General features: G+C 44.1%; 1 protein-coding gene and 1 non-coding gene across 2 annotated transcripts; both read right to left on the bottom strand.

Moving 5' to 3' along the window:
* Window positions 1–3710: 3710 nt before the first annotated feature.
* Window positions 3711–10715, bottom strand: LOC115384902 (NLR family CARD domain-containing protein 3-like). Its single transcript, XM_030087075.1, has 3 exons — window positions 10567–10715; window positions 7896–8300; window positions 3711–5667 (listed from the first exon to the last, which is right to left on the bottom strand). Exons 2-3 carry the CDS (start codon window positions 8170–8172, stop codon window positions 3812–3814), a joined length of 2133 nt encoding a protein of 710 aa, XP_029942935.1. The 5' UTR covers window positions 8173–8300; window positions 10567–10715; the 3' UTR covers window positions 3711–3811.
* A 1457-nt stretch (window positions 10716–12172) lies between these two features.
* trnae-uuc (transfer RNA glutamic acid (anticodon UUC)) lies at window positions 12173–12244 on the bottom strand. The gene has a single exon. It is a non-coding gene; the product is annotated as a tRNA-Glu (tRNA).
* Between the last annotated feature and the right edge of the window lie 5142 nt (window positions 12245–17386).

The raw sequence follows: 17386 nt of genomic DNA, 5'->3' as shown, positions 1-17386 counted from the left end.
AAAGGGACCGAGCCAATGCAGGGTTATTTCTACCTAGCTGTTTGGGTTGAAGAGTTGACCCTGATGCTGGGTCAAGATTTACTTTAGATTTACTTTACTGTGAAAATGTAAACCCTTAGAATTCAGATACACGTGCCCTCTGCCATGCAAGGCTGTCAAACCCTCCACTGGAAGCCAGCTGGGGCTCAGTGCAGTTCATTGACATGTAGAGGAAAAGATTTGAAATAACAACCTCACAACTGCTAGACAACCACTCTACCAACTAAGCCACAGCCACACATCCATAGGGAGAGGGATGTCTCATATGTCTTTTCCTTCTTAGCCATTTCAATAATCCTCAGTGAGAACTCAGGACTCCAGTTTTCTGTTGCGTATGTTGTTAGAAGTCTCCAGATGCAAGAAGGAGAAGGAGTTGCAGGAGTGTTCAAATGGTGATTTTGTTCAAATCATCAATTCACTCTGCTGGGTCGACACAATTCATCTAATTTTGGGTAAAAGTGACCAAATTTGCACAAAATCTAGGGCTACCCAGGAAATGTGTTGGGAAAATAACCCAGCAGGTTTAAAAGTGTGGACTGCTTGCTGTGTCCTCAGTTATTTCATGTAGTGTCTAATGAACGATCTGAGGTGAGCATGTTTTTACCTGCTGTGTGTAAGATCTGAACGCATAGTGTGGTTTTGATCACAAGAGAACTGGTTTTGAGGTGATAATTCGGTTTTGACAGAAATGTCTGAGGTTTTTGTGAATGCAGTGTGGATTTTTGGATTTCTGTTTAAGGTTTTGAGAAAATGGATGGAGGTTTCAAGAAATGTGTTTTAGCAATTGTGAAAAACTGTAAGTCACCACTATAATACTCTGCACAAAACAAAGCCTCCCTGCTATTCACCTTTGAGATGGGTTGATTTGTATCTTTTGTGTTTTCAAGGAGAATGTTCAAATGTAAAAGAAAAAATTGTTGTTTAGAAATTTGTAATTGCAATTAATGTTATGTTTTTTGTAGCTCCCTGACGTCTTTGAAAAGGGTTGATTTGTATGTTTTATTCACAAGAGCCCTTATGTAAGTGACTCTTAACCACAGTAAGTGGTTATTTTTTGTTGGCCTCAAACCTTTTGTATTGTCATTTTCAAAGAAATTACAACTTTTATACATGCATTTGAGCATGAAAATGTGAAGTTATTGTACTGTGTGTTGGGCCAAAAAACATATATTATACAAACGTGTAAAATATCAGTATTATCATATCTGGTTAAGTGTGTGGTCTTATGCCACCCTCTGGGAGTGTTGACAAAAAAACGTGGCCCTCTCCATCATTTACGTTGCCCATCCCTGCGCTAGATGTATGAGATCAAGTCATATCACTATGTTTATGATGGTTTGGACTCTTATTTTAAGTTTTGTCATCCAAATTAAAAGTCTAATACCAAAGTACACTGAGCCAGTATGGTAATAAACACTCATTACAAGTATGTAAGGCTGCTTTCATACCAGGAAAGTCCGGGACTCGGCTCTCCTGTGCTGTTGGGGGATGACAGTTTTTACACCTTGACTTGGTTCAGTTTGCCTCCACACTGCACTCTCGAGAGTGGACCGTTGATGGACCAAACACGTGGACAATGTCATGCAATTACAACAGCTGCTCGTTTGGAGCGCTGTCAGTCAAAATGAACGCGGATCACACAGACAGAAGAAGAGATCCGGTTCATCTGATTGGTGGGGACCTAAACCGGAAGTCCCACCCCAGCAGCCGGCTCACGGTTAGTGGCTAAAGTCTAACCACAAACAATCGCAATTTATAATATCTGTCAGTGAGCATCTGCATTTCCTAAGCACTCCATGTCTGGCCACCAGACAGTTTCTAACTCTTTCTTTGTACATCTGCTTCTTCTGACTCACACCATTGGTTTCGTTTATTCTGCTATTCAAATGCATTTGAGCTCCACATGACGTCCTCTCACTGCGGCTGTTGAATACGCCGATGCTCCAATCCAGGAGCTTCAGGGTTGGCCTCAAAGATCTGGATCTGAATTCAGGGGAGCTTTCAAACATGCATAAATGAGGATTTTCCCAGAAATTTTTTGTTTGGTCTAAAATCTGGATTCTACAAGGCTAGTGTGAAAGGGTCCTAGGTTACTTTAACTCAGGGGGTCTCCAAACTGGTCTAGAAAGGGCAACTGTGGCTGCTGGTTTTTGTTCCAACCAGGAAGAAGCACACTAGACTCCACCTATTTCACCAAGTCAACAGGTGGACTCACTTGAGGAAATGCGTGGAGTCTGATGTGCTTGTGTTTAGTTGAAACAAAAACAAGCAGTCACAGCCGCCCTTTCTGGACCGGTTTGGAGACCCCTGCTTTAACTCACCATCCACTTGTAAAACTGACACTATTTGCCCCCACACTCTCCCCTTTTTTCTGTTGGTGTTTTTTTTTAGAAAGGATCACAAAGTATTTTTTGGCTTTCTGCTTCCAAAAGGAGTGTCTCCTCATTCATTGTTGTGCTTGTGAGTGTTCATGAAGTGAATGCAACATGATGTGAGCCCTATGAGGGCATTCAAAATAAAAGAATATTTCTCAATGGGGTACACGAATAATCATACAGTAGTGTTTGAAAAATTTCTATTTGGGATTATTGTCCAAATATGTGGTGCAATAAGTGCATTGCAGATTACATGCAGTTATATGTCTGAACTTTTAATTTAATTTTGTCTTAAAATACAGTAAACATTCTAGATAGACCCTCAATTTTATTTAGAAAGTCTGGATGTTGCTGTAGTTTTTCCCTGTGAGGTACAATTTCATCTGTGGCGCTTGATCCATCAGCGCTCTGACAGATCGGTAAATGGACTTGGTCCATATTTTGGATGTGACGGAGGGGAGCAATGGACTGGCGATGGAGCGGAATGGAGGCCGTGGAAGGGTTCTGATTGATTTCAATAGCAATGTATTTGCTGTGGACGACGGAGCGGACACACATGCAGTGGAATTTGGCCGCAAGAGCCCTGAAAAGTCAATCACCGCCAGGCTTCTTCTCCCAAAGAGAGCTACTGCAGGCCCTTTATTCCTGCTGATATAAGACTCTATACCCAGCTGCTGTAGATGGTGCTGGTCACTGCCAGTAGACCCATGAGCAGTATCGCCAGGCCAATATCTCACTTTATGGACTGTAGGAGCCAGTTAGCACAAGGTCATAAATACGAAACTGATTATTGTCCGGGAGGTGTTGCAGTGGGAGGGATGACGGTTCTGACTGTCATCATGCTGGAAGCTGGCCGGTGCTGTGTGATTGGTTTGGATTTTGTTATGTTGAGAAATAAATGGACGTATCTTTAACTGGCAAGCGATTGCCTCTGTAACTTCATGTAGGTGGTAAGGGTTGTTGGGGCATCAGCCACAATTCTGGTAGAAGCACCTCAGGGGCTTTAAGCGAGGTTTAGTACATATGAATAAGTGAGTATTTTTTTATTTAATTTGTGTGGTCTGCATTGCTTTTTTGTTTGGGGTTCTTTTTTTAATGAGTATTGGTATAAATGTATTTATGATATACATTTATGGGATATTTTGCAGCTGTAAATGAAGTGTTGAATGCAGTTTTGTGCATCTGTGAACAGGATGTTTGTGAAGGAACTTTCATTTATTGACGAATGTACATCCTTTAAACAACCATGCATATAATTTCATTCACATTCCCAAATTAGAACTTTTGTGGCACTTTTTTTTACAGTACAGGAAAAGCTGTTGATGTAAAATAAGACTCTCCTGAGTTATCTGCAAACAATCATTTGAAGCTGCAAAATATTTATGGTGTTGAGCCCATCAAGTTCTCCATATTTGATCATGAAGTACGTACAGAGCTTTGTTGGAGGCTTTGACCACTGGCAGCAGCTTCAGAAGAGCCTCCTCTGAAGCAACGTATTTCTTCAGGTTGAACTCCTTCAGATCTTCTTCTGATGACAGTAAGATGAAGACCACAGCTGACCACTTAGCAGGAGACAGACTAAGGATGGGGAGCATTCCTAATCTCAGGTAGCGTTGGATCTGGCTCACCAGAGAACCATCATTCAGTTCATTCAGACAGTGGAACAGATTGATGCTTCTCTCTGCAGACAGACTCTCACTCAGTTTCTTCTTGATGTACTCGGCTGTTTTCTGATTGGACTGTGAGCTACTTCCTGTCTGTGTCAGCAGACCTCGAAGGAGACTCTGATTGGTCTCCAGTGAAAGACCCAGGAGGAAGCGGAGGAACAAGTCCAGGTGTCCATTTGGACTCTTCAAGGCCTCGTCCACTGCTCTCTGATGGAGATGGTGGAGTTGAGGCTGTGGTGGAGATTGTTGAATGGTTGTTTGTTTCTCTTCCAGCAGGTTGATTCCAGAGTTGATGAAGGTCTGATGGACATGAAGAGCAGCCAGAAACTCCTGAAGGCTCAGATGCATGAAGCAGAACACAGACTTATGGTGGCCCTTCTCCTTTTTAAAGATCTGCGTGAACATTCCTGAGTACACTGAGGCTGCTTTGAGATCAATACCACTCTCTCTCAGGTCAGATGGATAGAAGATCAGGTTTCCTTTCTGCAGCTGATCAAAAGCCAGTTTTTCCAGAGACTCTATCATCTCCCTGCTCTCTGGACTCCAGGCTTCAGCTGTGGCAGGTTCCTCATCATACTTGACATTGTTCATTTCAGCCTGGTCGACCAGGTGACGGATGTACACCTCAGTCAGGTTCTTGGGCAGTTCTCCTTCTTCTCTGCTCTTCAGCTCCTCCTCCAGAACTGTAGCAATGATCCAGCAGAAGACCGGGATGTGGCACATGATGTGGAGGCTTCGGGAGGTCTTGATGTGGGAGATGATCCTGCTGGCCTGCTCCTCCTCTCTGAACCTCCTCCTGAAGTACTCCTCCTTCTGGGGGTCGGTGAACCCTCGGACCTCTGTCACCCTGTCCACACAGTCAGCAGGGATCTGATTGGCTGCTGCAGGTCGTGTGGTGATCCAGAGGTGAGCAGAGGGAAGCAGTTTCCCCCTGATGAGGTTTATCATCAGAACGTCCACTGAGGTGGACTCTGTAGCGTCAGTCAGGATCTCAGCTCGACGGAAGTTCAAAGGAAGTCGATACTCATCCAGACCATCAAAGATGAAGACCACCTGGAAGTCTTCAAAATTGTGGATTCCTGCCTTTTTGGTTTCATTGAAGAAGTGATGAACAAGTCCCACCAAGCTGAACTTCTTCTCCTTCATCACATTCAGCTCTCTGAAGGTGAATGGAAATATGAAGTGGACGTCCTGGTTGTCTTTGTCTTCAGCCCAGTCCAGAGTGAACTTCTGAGTCAGGACTGTTTTCCCAATGCCAGCCACTCCCTTTGTCAGCACTGTTCTGATTGGCTGAGATCTTCCAGGTGGGGCTTTAAAGATGTATCCTGGTCTGATGCTTGTTTCTGCTCTGTCTGCTGTCCTGGATGCTGCTTCAATCTGTCTGACCTCATGTTCCTGGTTGACCTCTGCGGCCCCTCCCTCTGTGATGTGGAGCTCTGTGTAGATCTGGTTCAGAAGGGTCGGCTTTCCTTGTATCGCGACTCCCTCAAACACACACTGGAACCTCTTCTTCAGGTTGGACTTGAGTTCTTTTGAACACTTCTGAGATTTTACTGACAAATGAACCTCTTGCGGATGGTATTCTCCTTTATTTTTTTTCCAAGAGAGGGAGAGAAAAAAAATTGAGTCATGTTGGAACTGCTCTAGAATAAGTTTGGTTTTACGAACACACTTTCTACACACATCACCAGAAACAGATCTTAGCTTTGACATTTGGGTTTGTACAATCACAGATAATCAACTCACAATAGGTGTTCCTTGAGAGGTTTAGTAATGTAGAATCATGAATCATTTTCTCCTGTGTTTGTTTTCTCCTCAGCTCATTGGACTGTGAATGTCAGACTGGGTGCAAAATGTCATCCAGAAACCATAAACTGATTTTCAACATTACAACTGTGGTACTTGATGTTTTTTTTTTCTTGTTTTAGGATAAATTTGGCTTTACTGTCATTCATTGTGATGTAATAGAACTTTCATCGGTGAGCTCTCTCAGCCTTATACGAGGAGGGACCCAAAAGTAACCGGACTTTGGTTATAACTTTTGTTTTTAAATTTTCGCAATTATTTGAAACTGTCACTTCCAATATACTCTCCGAAGGCTTGAATACAACGCTGCACCCGAGATTTTCACTGTTCAGAAGAGTTGCCAAAACCGAGCGTAACTGTGCCTTTAAGATAGAACTTCGATTCCCCCCCGCCCCGCCCCGATGCCTGCCTTACCGTTCCGCCGCTGCTCCAGTTTCATCTTTGACAACAAAAAGCAGTCGCCTGGGGCCAGATCAGGTGGATATAGCGGTGGGGAGGCTGACTGGTCACTGTTTTAGTCAAAAAACTGTTTTACGCACGACAGTTCGTGCTATTTCTGTGCATAACGGGGCGTCCTGTGGTCTGCTGTCTGCTATGATGCGGCCATTTCCGGGTGCCTTCGTCTCACTGCTTCTAATAACCACCTGAGGATGATCTGTCTGGATCTCTACAATACTCCCATCAGATCTGCAGTGTCATCAAAAGTCCTGCGTGGATCTACCAGGACGTCTTCTTCAGTTTTTGTGATGTTTTCCTCTGTTCTGGAAGTGGATTGTTGTCCTCTGCGTGCCTGGTCTTCCTGATGTAATCTAATTACTCTAAAAGGGCCCAAACCACTCAGACACCCGAAGAATCCTTCTTAAAAAATGTCTGCAACATGGTGAGTGTTTCTGCCGCTGTTTTTCCCAATAAAGAACAAAATGTTTTGACAGAGCGCATATCAGTGGATATCCGCCATCTTGAAAAATCAAAGAGCAGGGTGTAACTCTGTCAACATAAACAATGACTGTCAGCTGACCGCATCATGGGGGAAGACCAAACCTGGCACAGTTATGCATGAAGTTATCTTGTAGCGACATCTAGCGGCCAAAGTCGGAACTTCATTGTATTTTTTTATTAATAGAATTAGTCCAGAAAGTTTTGGGTCCCCCCTTGTAAATAAGAATTTTATCCTGGCGAAACCCGGAAGAAGAAGTCGCCTTTTCTTAGCACGGTCTGGGTCCTGATCTGCCAATCAAATTTCGAGGTGAGGAGGGGCAGGCTTAGCACAGGCAAAGCCAGCCCCCAGCTTCCTCTACAAAGAGTGTAGTGCGAGCTGCCCGAGTGCTGCAGCAAACAAACACGTCTTGCGCTGCTTTGACAAGTGACTGTGTGAAGCTATCAGGCTGGAGCTCCGTGTCCAAAGACACTGAAAAACTGGTGGACAGAGAGAGCAGACTCTGTCTGGAGGGATGAGAAGGTCTGCCGACAGACGTGAAAGTAACTAATCGCTCGGGCGCAGCCCCCGCGATTCAGGAACAGAAAAAAAGTCAAATTAAACTTTGATACCAAATAAAAACAGACTGACAATGTATGAGCCGCATTTTCTGTCAATAATTTGTAATAAAGGGTTAGATAAACTGTCTGGAGCAATGGATATTCGGATTGCAAAATTATTCGCCAAATGTCATCAATCTCGTGCACGCACACGGAGGAGGTGCCGGAGAGGAAGAGGGAGGGACTGTGTGAGAGTGGCGCGAAGAAAGGGGCTTGGTTTATAGTTCAAATCCAGAGAATCAGGTAGTGTAGCTTTACCTGCAAAGATCTGTGGTGTTTTGTGACAGAGAGACTGTAAGGTCATGGATGATTTTTTCAACTAAGTATTAACAAGAGAAAAAAAATAACCAGTGTAAAAGCAGAAGACAGCTTGTCATTATTGGAGTTTTTTTCCTGAAATTATTCATCTCTGTTATTTCATGTTGTGCAAATTTGAGTTATCACACCAAGTTTCAATGTTTCCAGGACTTACCTCCAGGTTTTGAGATGTTTTTGGAGTGTTTCTCCCACATACCCTTCATCTGCATTTTCTCTAAAATCGTTTCAGTGACTTCAAGAGTACGATCGCTGTAGGTGTCGAGTATCTTATCCACTGTGTCCTCCCTGTCCAATGTCTCCAGGTCACTCTTTGGGATTGGTTTGAACCCTTCAAGGACTCCATGGTGCCACAAATACCACTTGAAATTTTTAAAATCTTCACCTCCCAAGTCTTTCAAAATTCCTAGGAGGACTTCTGGATCCGAGCTCATCTTTGACCTTGTGAAGAGTCTGACTGATCTCACTGTTCCTTCACTCTGTGTTCATAGAATCCCAGGAAAATCCACGGTGAGGAGCTGATCGGTTTGACTCAGGTGAGATGACACTGAAATGCGTGACTCTGAAAAACACAAAACAAGAATCCTCATGAGCTCAATGTTGATCATTCTGCTGTTTCAGGTTTAATTTATTCAAAGATAATGAGTGGGGAGGTGTTCCAGGCATGTCCCATCGGGAGGAGACCCCAGGAAACACCAAGGACACGCTGGAGAGATTATGTCTCTCAGCTGGCCTGGGAACGCCTTGGGATCCTCCCAGAAGAGCTGGAGGAAGTGTCTGGAGACAGGAAGTCTGGGCATCTCTGCTGAGACTGCTGCCCCCATGACCCGGTCCTGGATAGGTGGTGGAAGATGGATGTATGGATGGAGTTCATTTATCTGGAACTACTGATTTTATCAAATCATTACCCTTTGTATCTGTGTGTGTGTGTGTGTGTGTGTGTGTGTGTGTGTGTGTGTGTTCTCGTATTTCTATCCTTGTTGGGGCCAAATGTCCCCACAAGGATAGCAAAACGTGGAACGACGTGCCTTGTGGGGACCTTTTTCTGGTCCTAAGTAGGAGAAACAGTGTTTTCTTGACCATGTTGTTGTTACTGAAAAAAGTAAAAGTGCAAAAACATTTCTTTAGGGTTAGGCTTTGTTGTGGTGTGGGTTAGGGTTAGGGTAAGGGTTAGGGTTAGGGGCTAGACATGAATGGGAGTCAATGGACGGTCCCCACGAGGATAGAAATACGAGACTGTGTGTGTGTGTGTGTGTGTGTGTGTGTGTGTGTGTGTGTGTGTGTGTGTGTGTGTGTGTCTGTGTTCATGTGTACCTTTGAAGGATCAAGTCAAAATAAGTTGAATTTTGGTCTAAATATCAATTGAAAAAGTGAAAAAGAGCAAAGGAGCTGTCAGTTTCAAAAGTTTCAAAAGAGACACTGAAAAGTCTTCTGCTGGAAGATTCTTACCTTTAAAGCGATACTTCAACATTTTGGCAAATTGGCCCATCTAGGGCAATTCAGTAGTCATTTAGAACAGCATACTTACTTTTTTTGTGAGGGCGAGCTGTTGTTTATTCAGCGGTGCGTCTGAGGAGAGCTTCACGGCGGACATAATGGAAGTGGACGGTACAGTTGCTTTCCCTCGTCAAACTCATCAAATACACAATCCAACAACCCCAAAACACACTTTGGTGGACACGTTATAATCCGCACATTCACTACGCTGTGAAACACCAACAAATAATATTGTAGCATTACGACATTGAAGCAAATATTGGGAACTACTTTTTCTTTTGAGATCACTACGCCCAGACGCCATGTTTAGTAAGTAGTTCCGTCTTAGCAATCTTCGCAAAAAAACGCTCAATCTCGTAATTTTGCATTAATATTTCACAGCGTAGTGAATGTGGGGATTATAACGTGTCCACCAAAGTGTGTTTTGGGGTTGTTGGATTGTGTTGGATTGATGAGTTTGACGAGGGAAGCTACTGTACCATCCACTTCCATTATGTCCGCCATGAAGCTCTCCTCAGACGCACCGCTGAATAAACAACAGCTCGCCCTCACAAAAAAAGTAAGTATGCTGTTCTAAATGACTACCGAATTGCCCTAGATGGGCCAATTTGCCAAAATGTTGAAGTATCGCTTTAATGGCAAAATGGGTTTTTCATCTTTCACAGAAATCATGTGTCCTGCAGAGAGGTGGAGGGAGGGGAACGGAGAGAGGAAACAGGAAGTGAGCTCAGTCTGTTTCTCAACAGAAGTCGACGTGACTTCAACATGGTCTCACTTCTGCTTCTCACCACAAACCAAAGCAGACGAACAGACACAGAGTTCACACAACACATCAACTCTCTCAGCTGAAGCTGTGCAGTTCTTCACAGAACTTCATATATCTACTGACAAGACTTATATTTGATGGAATATCTACAGTTTCTCACTTGGGGGATGAATAAAACTGACATAATTGAATCTATTCTAATCTGGTTTGCTCTCACCTCATCGATATGAATCCTCATTTTCATAACAACAGCAGTGAAGGTTCAAAAGCTGTCAGACAGTTTCTTGTTAGTTGTTTCATGTGAACTATGATCCATTATTACAGTGTATGGAAACACAGTGTGAATGAGAACTGTCTGAATGTGTTTCTGTTGATGTGTGTGTGGGAGCAGCACATCCAGCAGCAGCTACAATGCAGCCTTCTCATTCCCCTCCACCCCAGGTCCCCACAGGTGTCCATAATGTAGGCTGGACAGACACACAGACACACAGCCAGCAGCCACACAGTCAGATCCAGTCCAACACAGCATTGTGAAAGCTTTGTTGTAGCTGACAGAGATTCTCACCTGATCAACTCTCTTCACATCTTCTTCCAGAAACTTTTGGAGAGAAGAAGCTGCTCTCCGTCCCTCCTCAGTCCTTCTGTCTGTCTCTGCTTGATGTGAGGATGCCGTCTCACTGCCTCAACCCACGCTCAGGGTTGAAACGTCACACTATTTCCTGTTCCATGCCAAAATGCGCCCACCTCCCTAAAAAGCAGCCCAACTCTCAACCTCTGCAGGAACAGTTAAAACTGTAAAACGATGATGTGAGCACTGAAGAATACAATATAAACAGACGACTGCTCTGAATAAACAAAGGAAAGAGGCAACAACTGGTTCAGCACAAACAGCATAATCCGACAACTGTGTGTGTGAAGAGAGGAGGAGGGGGGAGAGCCGAGAGAGAAAACAGGAAGTGAGCTCAGTCTGTTTCTCAACAGAAGTCGACGTGACTTCAACATGGTCTCATTTCTGCTTCTCACCACAAACCACAGCAGACGAACAGACACAGAGTTCACACAACACATCAACTCTCTCAGCTGAAGCTGGACTCTGTTCCAGTCACACCATGTGACTCCACTCATCACTGGCTCTGCTGCAGGAGGTGCTGACCTGAGGTCAGTACCTCAGTGGTGCTGTAGCCCCAGGTGGTCCTGGTGAGCCTGGGACCACTGAAGACTAAATGAGGCTGAATCAGTCATTTTTTTCAGTTCATAGTGGAGGAATGAGGCACCCTCTCGAGCGCAGCAGCTTAAAACACCTTTCCCTGTCACGAAGACAAAGATTCAAATATGAGACATAGAGTACATGAAGGAGCGAGCAAAGTCAGGGAACTGGGAAAAAGCAACATGGGTATCTGGTATGTTTCTGACAAAAGGGATGAAGTGATGTCTGCTTGAGGTTTAATCTCAACGCGTGCGTGCGTGTGTGTGCGTGTGTGTGTGTGTGGGTGGGTGGTGAGGAGGGGTTGAGTGTGTTTGTGTGTTTGACACAGTATACCTGGTAAATGTATTTGTTTGTTGCTTGAGCACCAACAACAACACTTTGTTTAATTGTTACGCAATGTGTATGCACGTTTGTGTGTGTGTGTGTGTGTGTGTGTGTGTGTGTGTGTGTGTGTGTGTGTGTGTGTGTGTTTCAAGCCAAATAAAAAGCCTTGCAACTGCATTAATTTGTTGCTTCAGCACCACGGAAAGCACCATGTTTTCTGACACTAATTGACTTTGTTCATTTGTCAGTTTGCAGTGTGTGTGTGTGTGTGTGTGTGTGTCTTCCTGTGTGTGTTTGAATCTCCTCCATGGCTCAGTCAGAAGCTTGGGCTACATACAGAAGGCTCTTCAGAGTATTCGAGACAGAACATCAGAGAAGCCTCTAGAAAACCGAGAGGATTGGCCAGGAGGATCAGTTCTCCAACACCGGCATCATGGAGGAGGCCAACATTTCCACCATCGCTGCAACAGTCACCCAAAATCAGCTGAGATGGATTGTCCATGTGGCTCCAATGACTGACTCTCAGCTCTCAAAACAAGTCCATTCCCAGCTTGTTAAGCATGTTTGATGGATCAGCAGGACCCTCAGGTTTGACTGTCAGAGACAAGATTTAAACCTCAACAATCCCAAGAAAGGAGCTTTCCCTTACTGGGAGTTGAACCCAGGACACCTGGGTGAAAACCAGGGATCCTAACCACTAGACCATATGGGAGACTGAGGGACCAGGACACTCCAGCTCTGTTTGGTCCAGTCTGGACCAGATCTAGTTTCAGTCAGGTGAGAAAACTCCCCCAGACTCTGTCCTGGACCACCAGGTGAACTCTGGTCCAGCTGAAGATGAGGGTCAGTCTGTCAGTTTCTGCAGTTTGTGGCTCCTGACTTGATTAAAGCAGGAAGACCAGATGAGCAGCAGGAGTCTCCCTGAGTGGATCTGCTCATCAATCAGGGTCTGAAATAATCAATAGAAATGTGATCCAGAGAAATCAGACCTGTCATTCAGCTGTTTGTTCTGAATCCAGCTCTCACTGGACTGCAGCCTCCATCATCTGTGATCAGGAACTCAGTGGAGCTCTGCAGGTTATATTCATCTGTTACCATGGAAACATCATTAAAGCAGGACTAAAACTGGCTTCAGTACACATCTGAAGCTGAACTTCTAACAGAGAATCATCACACTTCATTTCCAAAGATGACATGACCCCTGACCTCTGACCCCTGACCCTGGAGCCAGCAGTCCTCTGAATGGATCCAGATCCAGGCTCAGTCTGTGTTTCTGCTCCATTCTGACCACACTGCCCTGGTTCTGGTTCTACTCAGATATAATGTGATGTGGTGGACGTCAGTCCTCTTCCTTTGTTCTTGATGACAGTCAGGATCCTTTCTTACTAACCTGACATTCTGCAGCAGTCAGACTGACAGTAAGATGAAATCAAACAAAGCAGAAACCAAAGTGTCCTGCTCAACTCTCCCTGACCTGCATGCAGCTCTCATTGTTCACTGCTGAGCTGATTTCAGGAGAACTTCTCCAGCTGTCCTGCAGAGGGAGCTGTTTCAACACTTTGACCTGGAGGCCAGCCTCACTGAGCACATGGATGTTGCTCTCTACTTCAGAACTTGTGTTTGTCTTGTGTACCATGGCGAAGGTCATCACTGCACAGTGCAGCACCCTCAAGGACCAGGTTATTCCAAGATCCTGTGTGGAAAATACCTCCTCATGTTTGTCATGTTCCACTTGAGCCTCTTCTTTTGGCCTCCAGGGGCCCGTTTCCCTTTAATGTACTTCATGCTGCAGGTTCACTGTAGCCTTCATGTCATTCAGACTTGTTTGTCTCGTTAAAACTCAAGTTTCATGTCGTGTTGTTATGACGACTCCACCCACACCAAGTCAGTACTGAGTGGAGTAAGGCTGAGAAGGAACCAGTGGAGAAGGACTGATAGAGCTGTCCATGGTGCTGAAGTCTCAACTTCATCTCACACACACACTCATGCAACATGTTGAAATAGTATGTTTTTGGCTGATTCCAAAAAAGTGTGTGTTCTTCAATACAGACATAATACTCACATGGACACACCATCAGTCCAACAGCAGCATTCTTCCATTTCACATCTGGGTATAAACAACACAATGAATCATTATCATTCCACTGCAGTCCTTCTGTCTCTCCTACATACCACTGAAACTTCTCACCAACATGAATCCCTGAACACAACATACCTACTGAATTAATGCTGTGGGATTATGCTCAAGTGAAAAACCAAAACAATTTAGATGTGACACAGAGAGATATAGGAGCTAATTATTGAAAACAATGTTAGGGTTATAAACTATTTAACCACAGCTCTATACAACACCATCATTAGAAATATAAAAACGTCACGGGGAAACCGTGCTGAGACTATTTCAAACTATCAAGAAAGATCAACAAAAGAGACACAAATCATCAAGAAACACAGCTGATTAGTCTGCTTTGAGATCAGGCTGGACTGGACAACTTCATCTGCTCAATGATGTGAAGAGATCAGATCTGAACAGCATTTGGCAGCGAGTGGCTGCAGGACAATATTTACATCCAAGCAGGTCACTTCTCCCTGGAGTCCATTTGGAGGAACAACAAGGACACGGCTGGCAGACACATAAACCCACGAAATATATACAAATATATCAATATTGACTATTTGATCAGTATTTCGATGAAATGAGAAAAACTAACAGCAACCAGCAGAGCAACAGCTTTGTTGAGAAAGATGAAATATTGAATGCTGAAAGAAAAAAAACTCCAGATCAAATCCATAAAGTGAGTGGATTCTACACCTTAAAAAACAAATGGTAAAAAGCAACCCAAATTGGTTTATTTTTTAACCCAAGAGTTAATCAATATTGGACCAGCCCAACAGTAGTTACTTTTACCCAACAAAATGGGTTGGTCTATTAACCCAACAGATGGGTTCACAGATTTAATCCAATCATTGGGTCAAATCAGTTTTAGTCTGGGTTGATTCTACCACATGATTGGGTTGAATATTGTGCTCATTTTTAACCCAACTGTTGCATCAAATTAATTTCAGCCCTGGGTCAATTTTACCATATATATTGGTTGAATGTGCCCAAATTCTGGGTGAAATTAACTACAATTCTGTGTTAATTCAACTAAACACATTGGCTTAGTCTTCCAAAAATTTTGATTCATACGACATATCCCCCTTCTCAGCCTCACTGGTAGTGTCCAATAGAAGGGACAGGCTCTTACAGTTGGTACCAGCTTGGCCACAGGAGTTGCTGGTAGGTGCCACAATGCAAGGATCAACTACCTTCAGAGCTCCACTCCAGATTTTTCTGTAGGGGGGTATCCCTCAGCCTTTGTCACTCCCATGACGGCCACAATGGTGCTATTTTACCCATTGGTGGGGGTTGCAACATGCAGACAGGAGTCAAACCAACAACCTCCCGATTGTAAGACGACTGCACTCCCCACTAAACCACAGCCGTCCTGACAGCTGTCAATGCAAACGTTATATATAGTTTAGCTAGTGAGCTACACACATTAGCTAGCTATTTGGTTAATGCTAACTGCATGGAGGACGCTCGCTCAGCATATTTTTCTGTGGATGACATTACATGATGACATGCTTATTTACATTACAAATCTAATTCATATAACATGACGCTGCACAGTTGTGTGAATTAGACATGTAATGTAAATAAGAACAACCCTGTACTGCAACAGAGAGCCAGAGGAACACTTCTGCTCTTCTGTGTTGCAGAAGAACAGAAGTGACACACGGACCCATTGACAACCCAACAGTGGTCAAAACAACCCATGTGCTGAGTTTAAAAATCTATGTTGGGTCTGATGGACTCGAACCCAACACAAGAGATGCAATAAATAACTCCAAATGTATCATAATAGCCCAAATTGGGTTACTGATTTCATAACCCAGCGATTGGGTTAACAAAATGACCCAACATTTTTTAGTGTGTATGAAGATAAACTGTGTATTTGTCTCGAGAGAAGCATTGTGTAAATTACAATACAGAGATTTCTCCACTCTTTAGTTTGTAATGTGGTTCATCATTTAATCTGTTTAAAAACAATTTTAAAGATTTGGTGATGTTTTGAAAATCAAACTGAAGTCATTATTCTACAAAGACATTGATGGAACAGATTGGTGTGAAGTCTGTCTAAAGTCACCAGAACAAACAACAAACACAAGATGTCATTGATGACAGTAGAAATGTGTGATGAGAGCAAACACAACTCCATTAAACTCCAGCATGTCTGCTCACACCCCGGATGGATGTAATAAATGTATAAAGTGTCATGCGGCTCCAAACTGGGACCGTGCCAGGTGTGTGTGTGCACGTCCTCAGCTCCGAAGCACTGGGGGCCGTCCTGACGCTTTTGTTCGCTGTCCATGGTGCTGAAGTATCACCCTGTTACAGTGACTTTGTTTATTGTGTTTCTGTTGGCGTCTCTGCTGTGGAAAATAAACTCTCCTGACTGATGTACGAGCAGAAAGTGTTTTTTGACAAACATGACTCAGTCTGAAAGTTTCCTTCTTCTGAATGTGCAAGACAAACTTAAAGCCTTCCTCCATTCCTGACCTCTGTGTTGGAGGAATTGCTTCACCCTGAGCCGGTGTTTCAGCCACAGAGGAGGATCAGCAGGAGACGAGGAAGTGGGACACTCTCAGGTGAGTTGGATTTGAATAATGAACTGTGATTTAGTATCTGGAGTAGACCATAATCACCAGGACTTGGTTTCCTGATAGCAGTGACTATTTCCTGTTTCCCTGGAGTCTGAGTGGCTCCATCAGCTGATGCTGTCCTGCTGGAAATGGAGGAGGCGGGGCAGGGGAGATGGTGTTGATTCAGACAACCTCCTTCATCCAGACGTGACATCTCAGTTGGCCAAGAAGGACAAAAAGTCCCGATAGCTCCTCTTAACGCCCAGTCACTGCCTCCAAAAACTTTCTCCCTCTGTGACTTCTTTTACTCCCCTGAGCTGGATGTGACGTTTCTGACACAGACGTGGCTGCATGAAGGTGAACTGGTCCCCTGCTGGAACTCTGTCCTCAGGACTGTGGCTTCTTCAGCTCTCCCAGCATGCCATTGGACTCATTTAGGATGCTTTTTAGTCCTTGTGTACAGTTTGAAGTGGTTGAGGTCAAACTGACCATCATTCAAGTCATCATGACAAATGTTTTCATTTCCTTTGGTCAGGATGTGGTCACTGACATCCATCATAATGGGGAGAGCTGCTGCTACTCTTTAAACAGGAACTCCATCTTTGATTTCTCTTCACTGTTTCCATCATTTCACATCTTTTCAAATCAACTGGATCAAAATAAATATGTTTAATTCCACTCGAGGGAGCTGGAGAAGCACTGTTTGAGAATCCCAGCTTTCAGGAAAAGGCCCAATATAATCCAATCCTCTGTGATCCAGCGAAAGAAAACCAGGTCCAGAAAGCCTCAGATCCAGAAGCAGGTCAACAGAAGCTTCTGGAATGATTCAGTGTGTGTTGAAGACTCAGGCTGTGGCTTTACTTTCCAAAGTGTGGTCACTAACTGGATCTTTCTCTGTTCAGATGAGTCGCAGCTGTTTGGAAATGACTTGAAGCTGCTCACTAAAAGACTTTCTGAATGTCAGAATGTGTGGAGAAGATGCTGAGGTGACGCTCCTGCTCTGCTTGGAATCTGGGAGGAGGAACAACTGGCCTCGAGAAGATGTGTGGAGTTCCACTAACAGCCTCTCAGTCCAACAGGAGGCTGTGGAAAGATATTGATGAGCTGAGCCCAGGAAGTGATCAGTACTGATCAGCTCTGCTGCTGCTTCACAGCTGTCAACAGATCA

The sequence above is a fragment of the Salarias fasciatus genome, unplaced genomic scaffold, assembly GCF_902148845.1.
Source record: "Salarias fasciatus unplaced genomic scaffold, fSalaFa1.1, whole genome shotgun sequence".
Lineage (NCBI taxonomy): Eukaryota > Metazoa > Chordata > Actinopteri > Blenniiformes > Blenniidae > Salarias > Salarias fasciatus.
The sequence above is the reverse complement of the archived record's forward strand: the minus strand, read 5'-3'. Positions and strand labels throughout refer to the sequence as shown.

What these genes read in the sequence shown, in the direction of transcription:
- LOC115384902 (XM_030087075.1), bottom strand. Translation starts at nt 8,172, where the DNA reads ATGAGCTCGGATCCAGAAGTCCTCCTAGGAATTTTGAAAGACTTGGGA. An exon ending in AAACATCTCAAAACCTGGAG is followed by an intron (nt 5,668 to 7,895) that starts GTAAGTCCTGGA and finishes AAAAAAATAAAG; the next exon opens with GAGAATACCATCCGCAAGAG.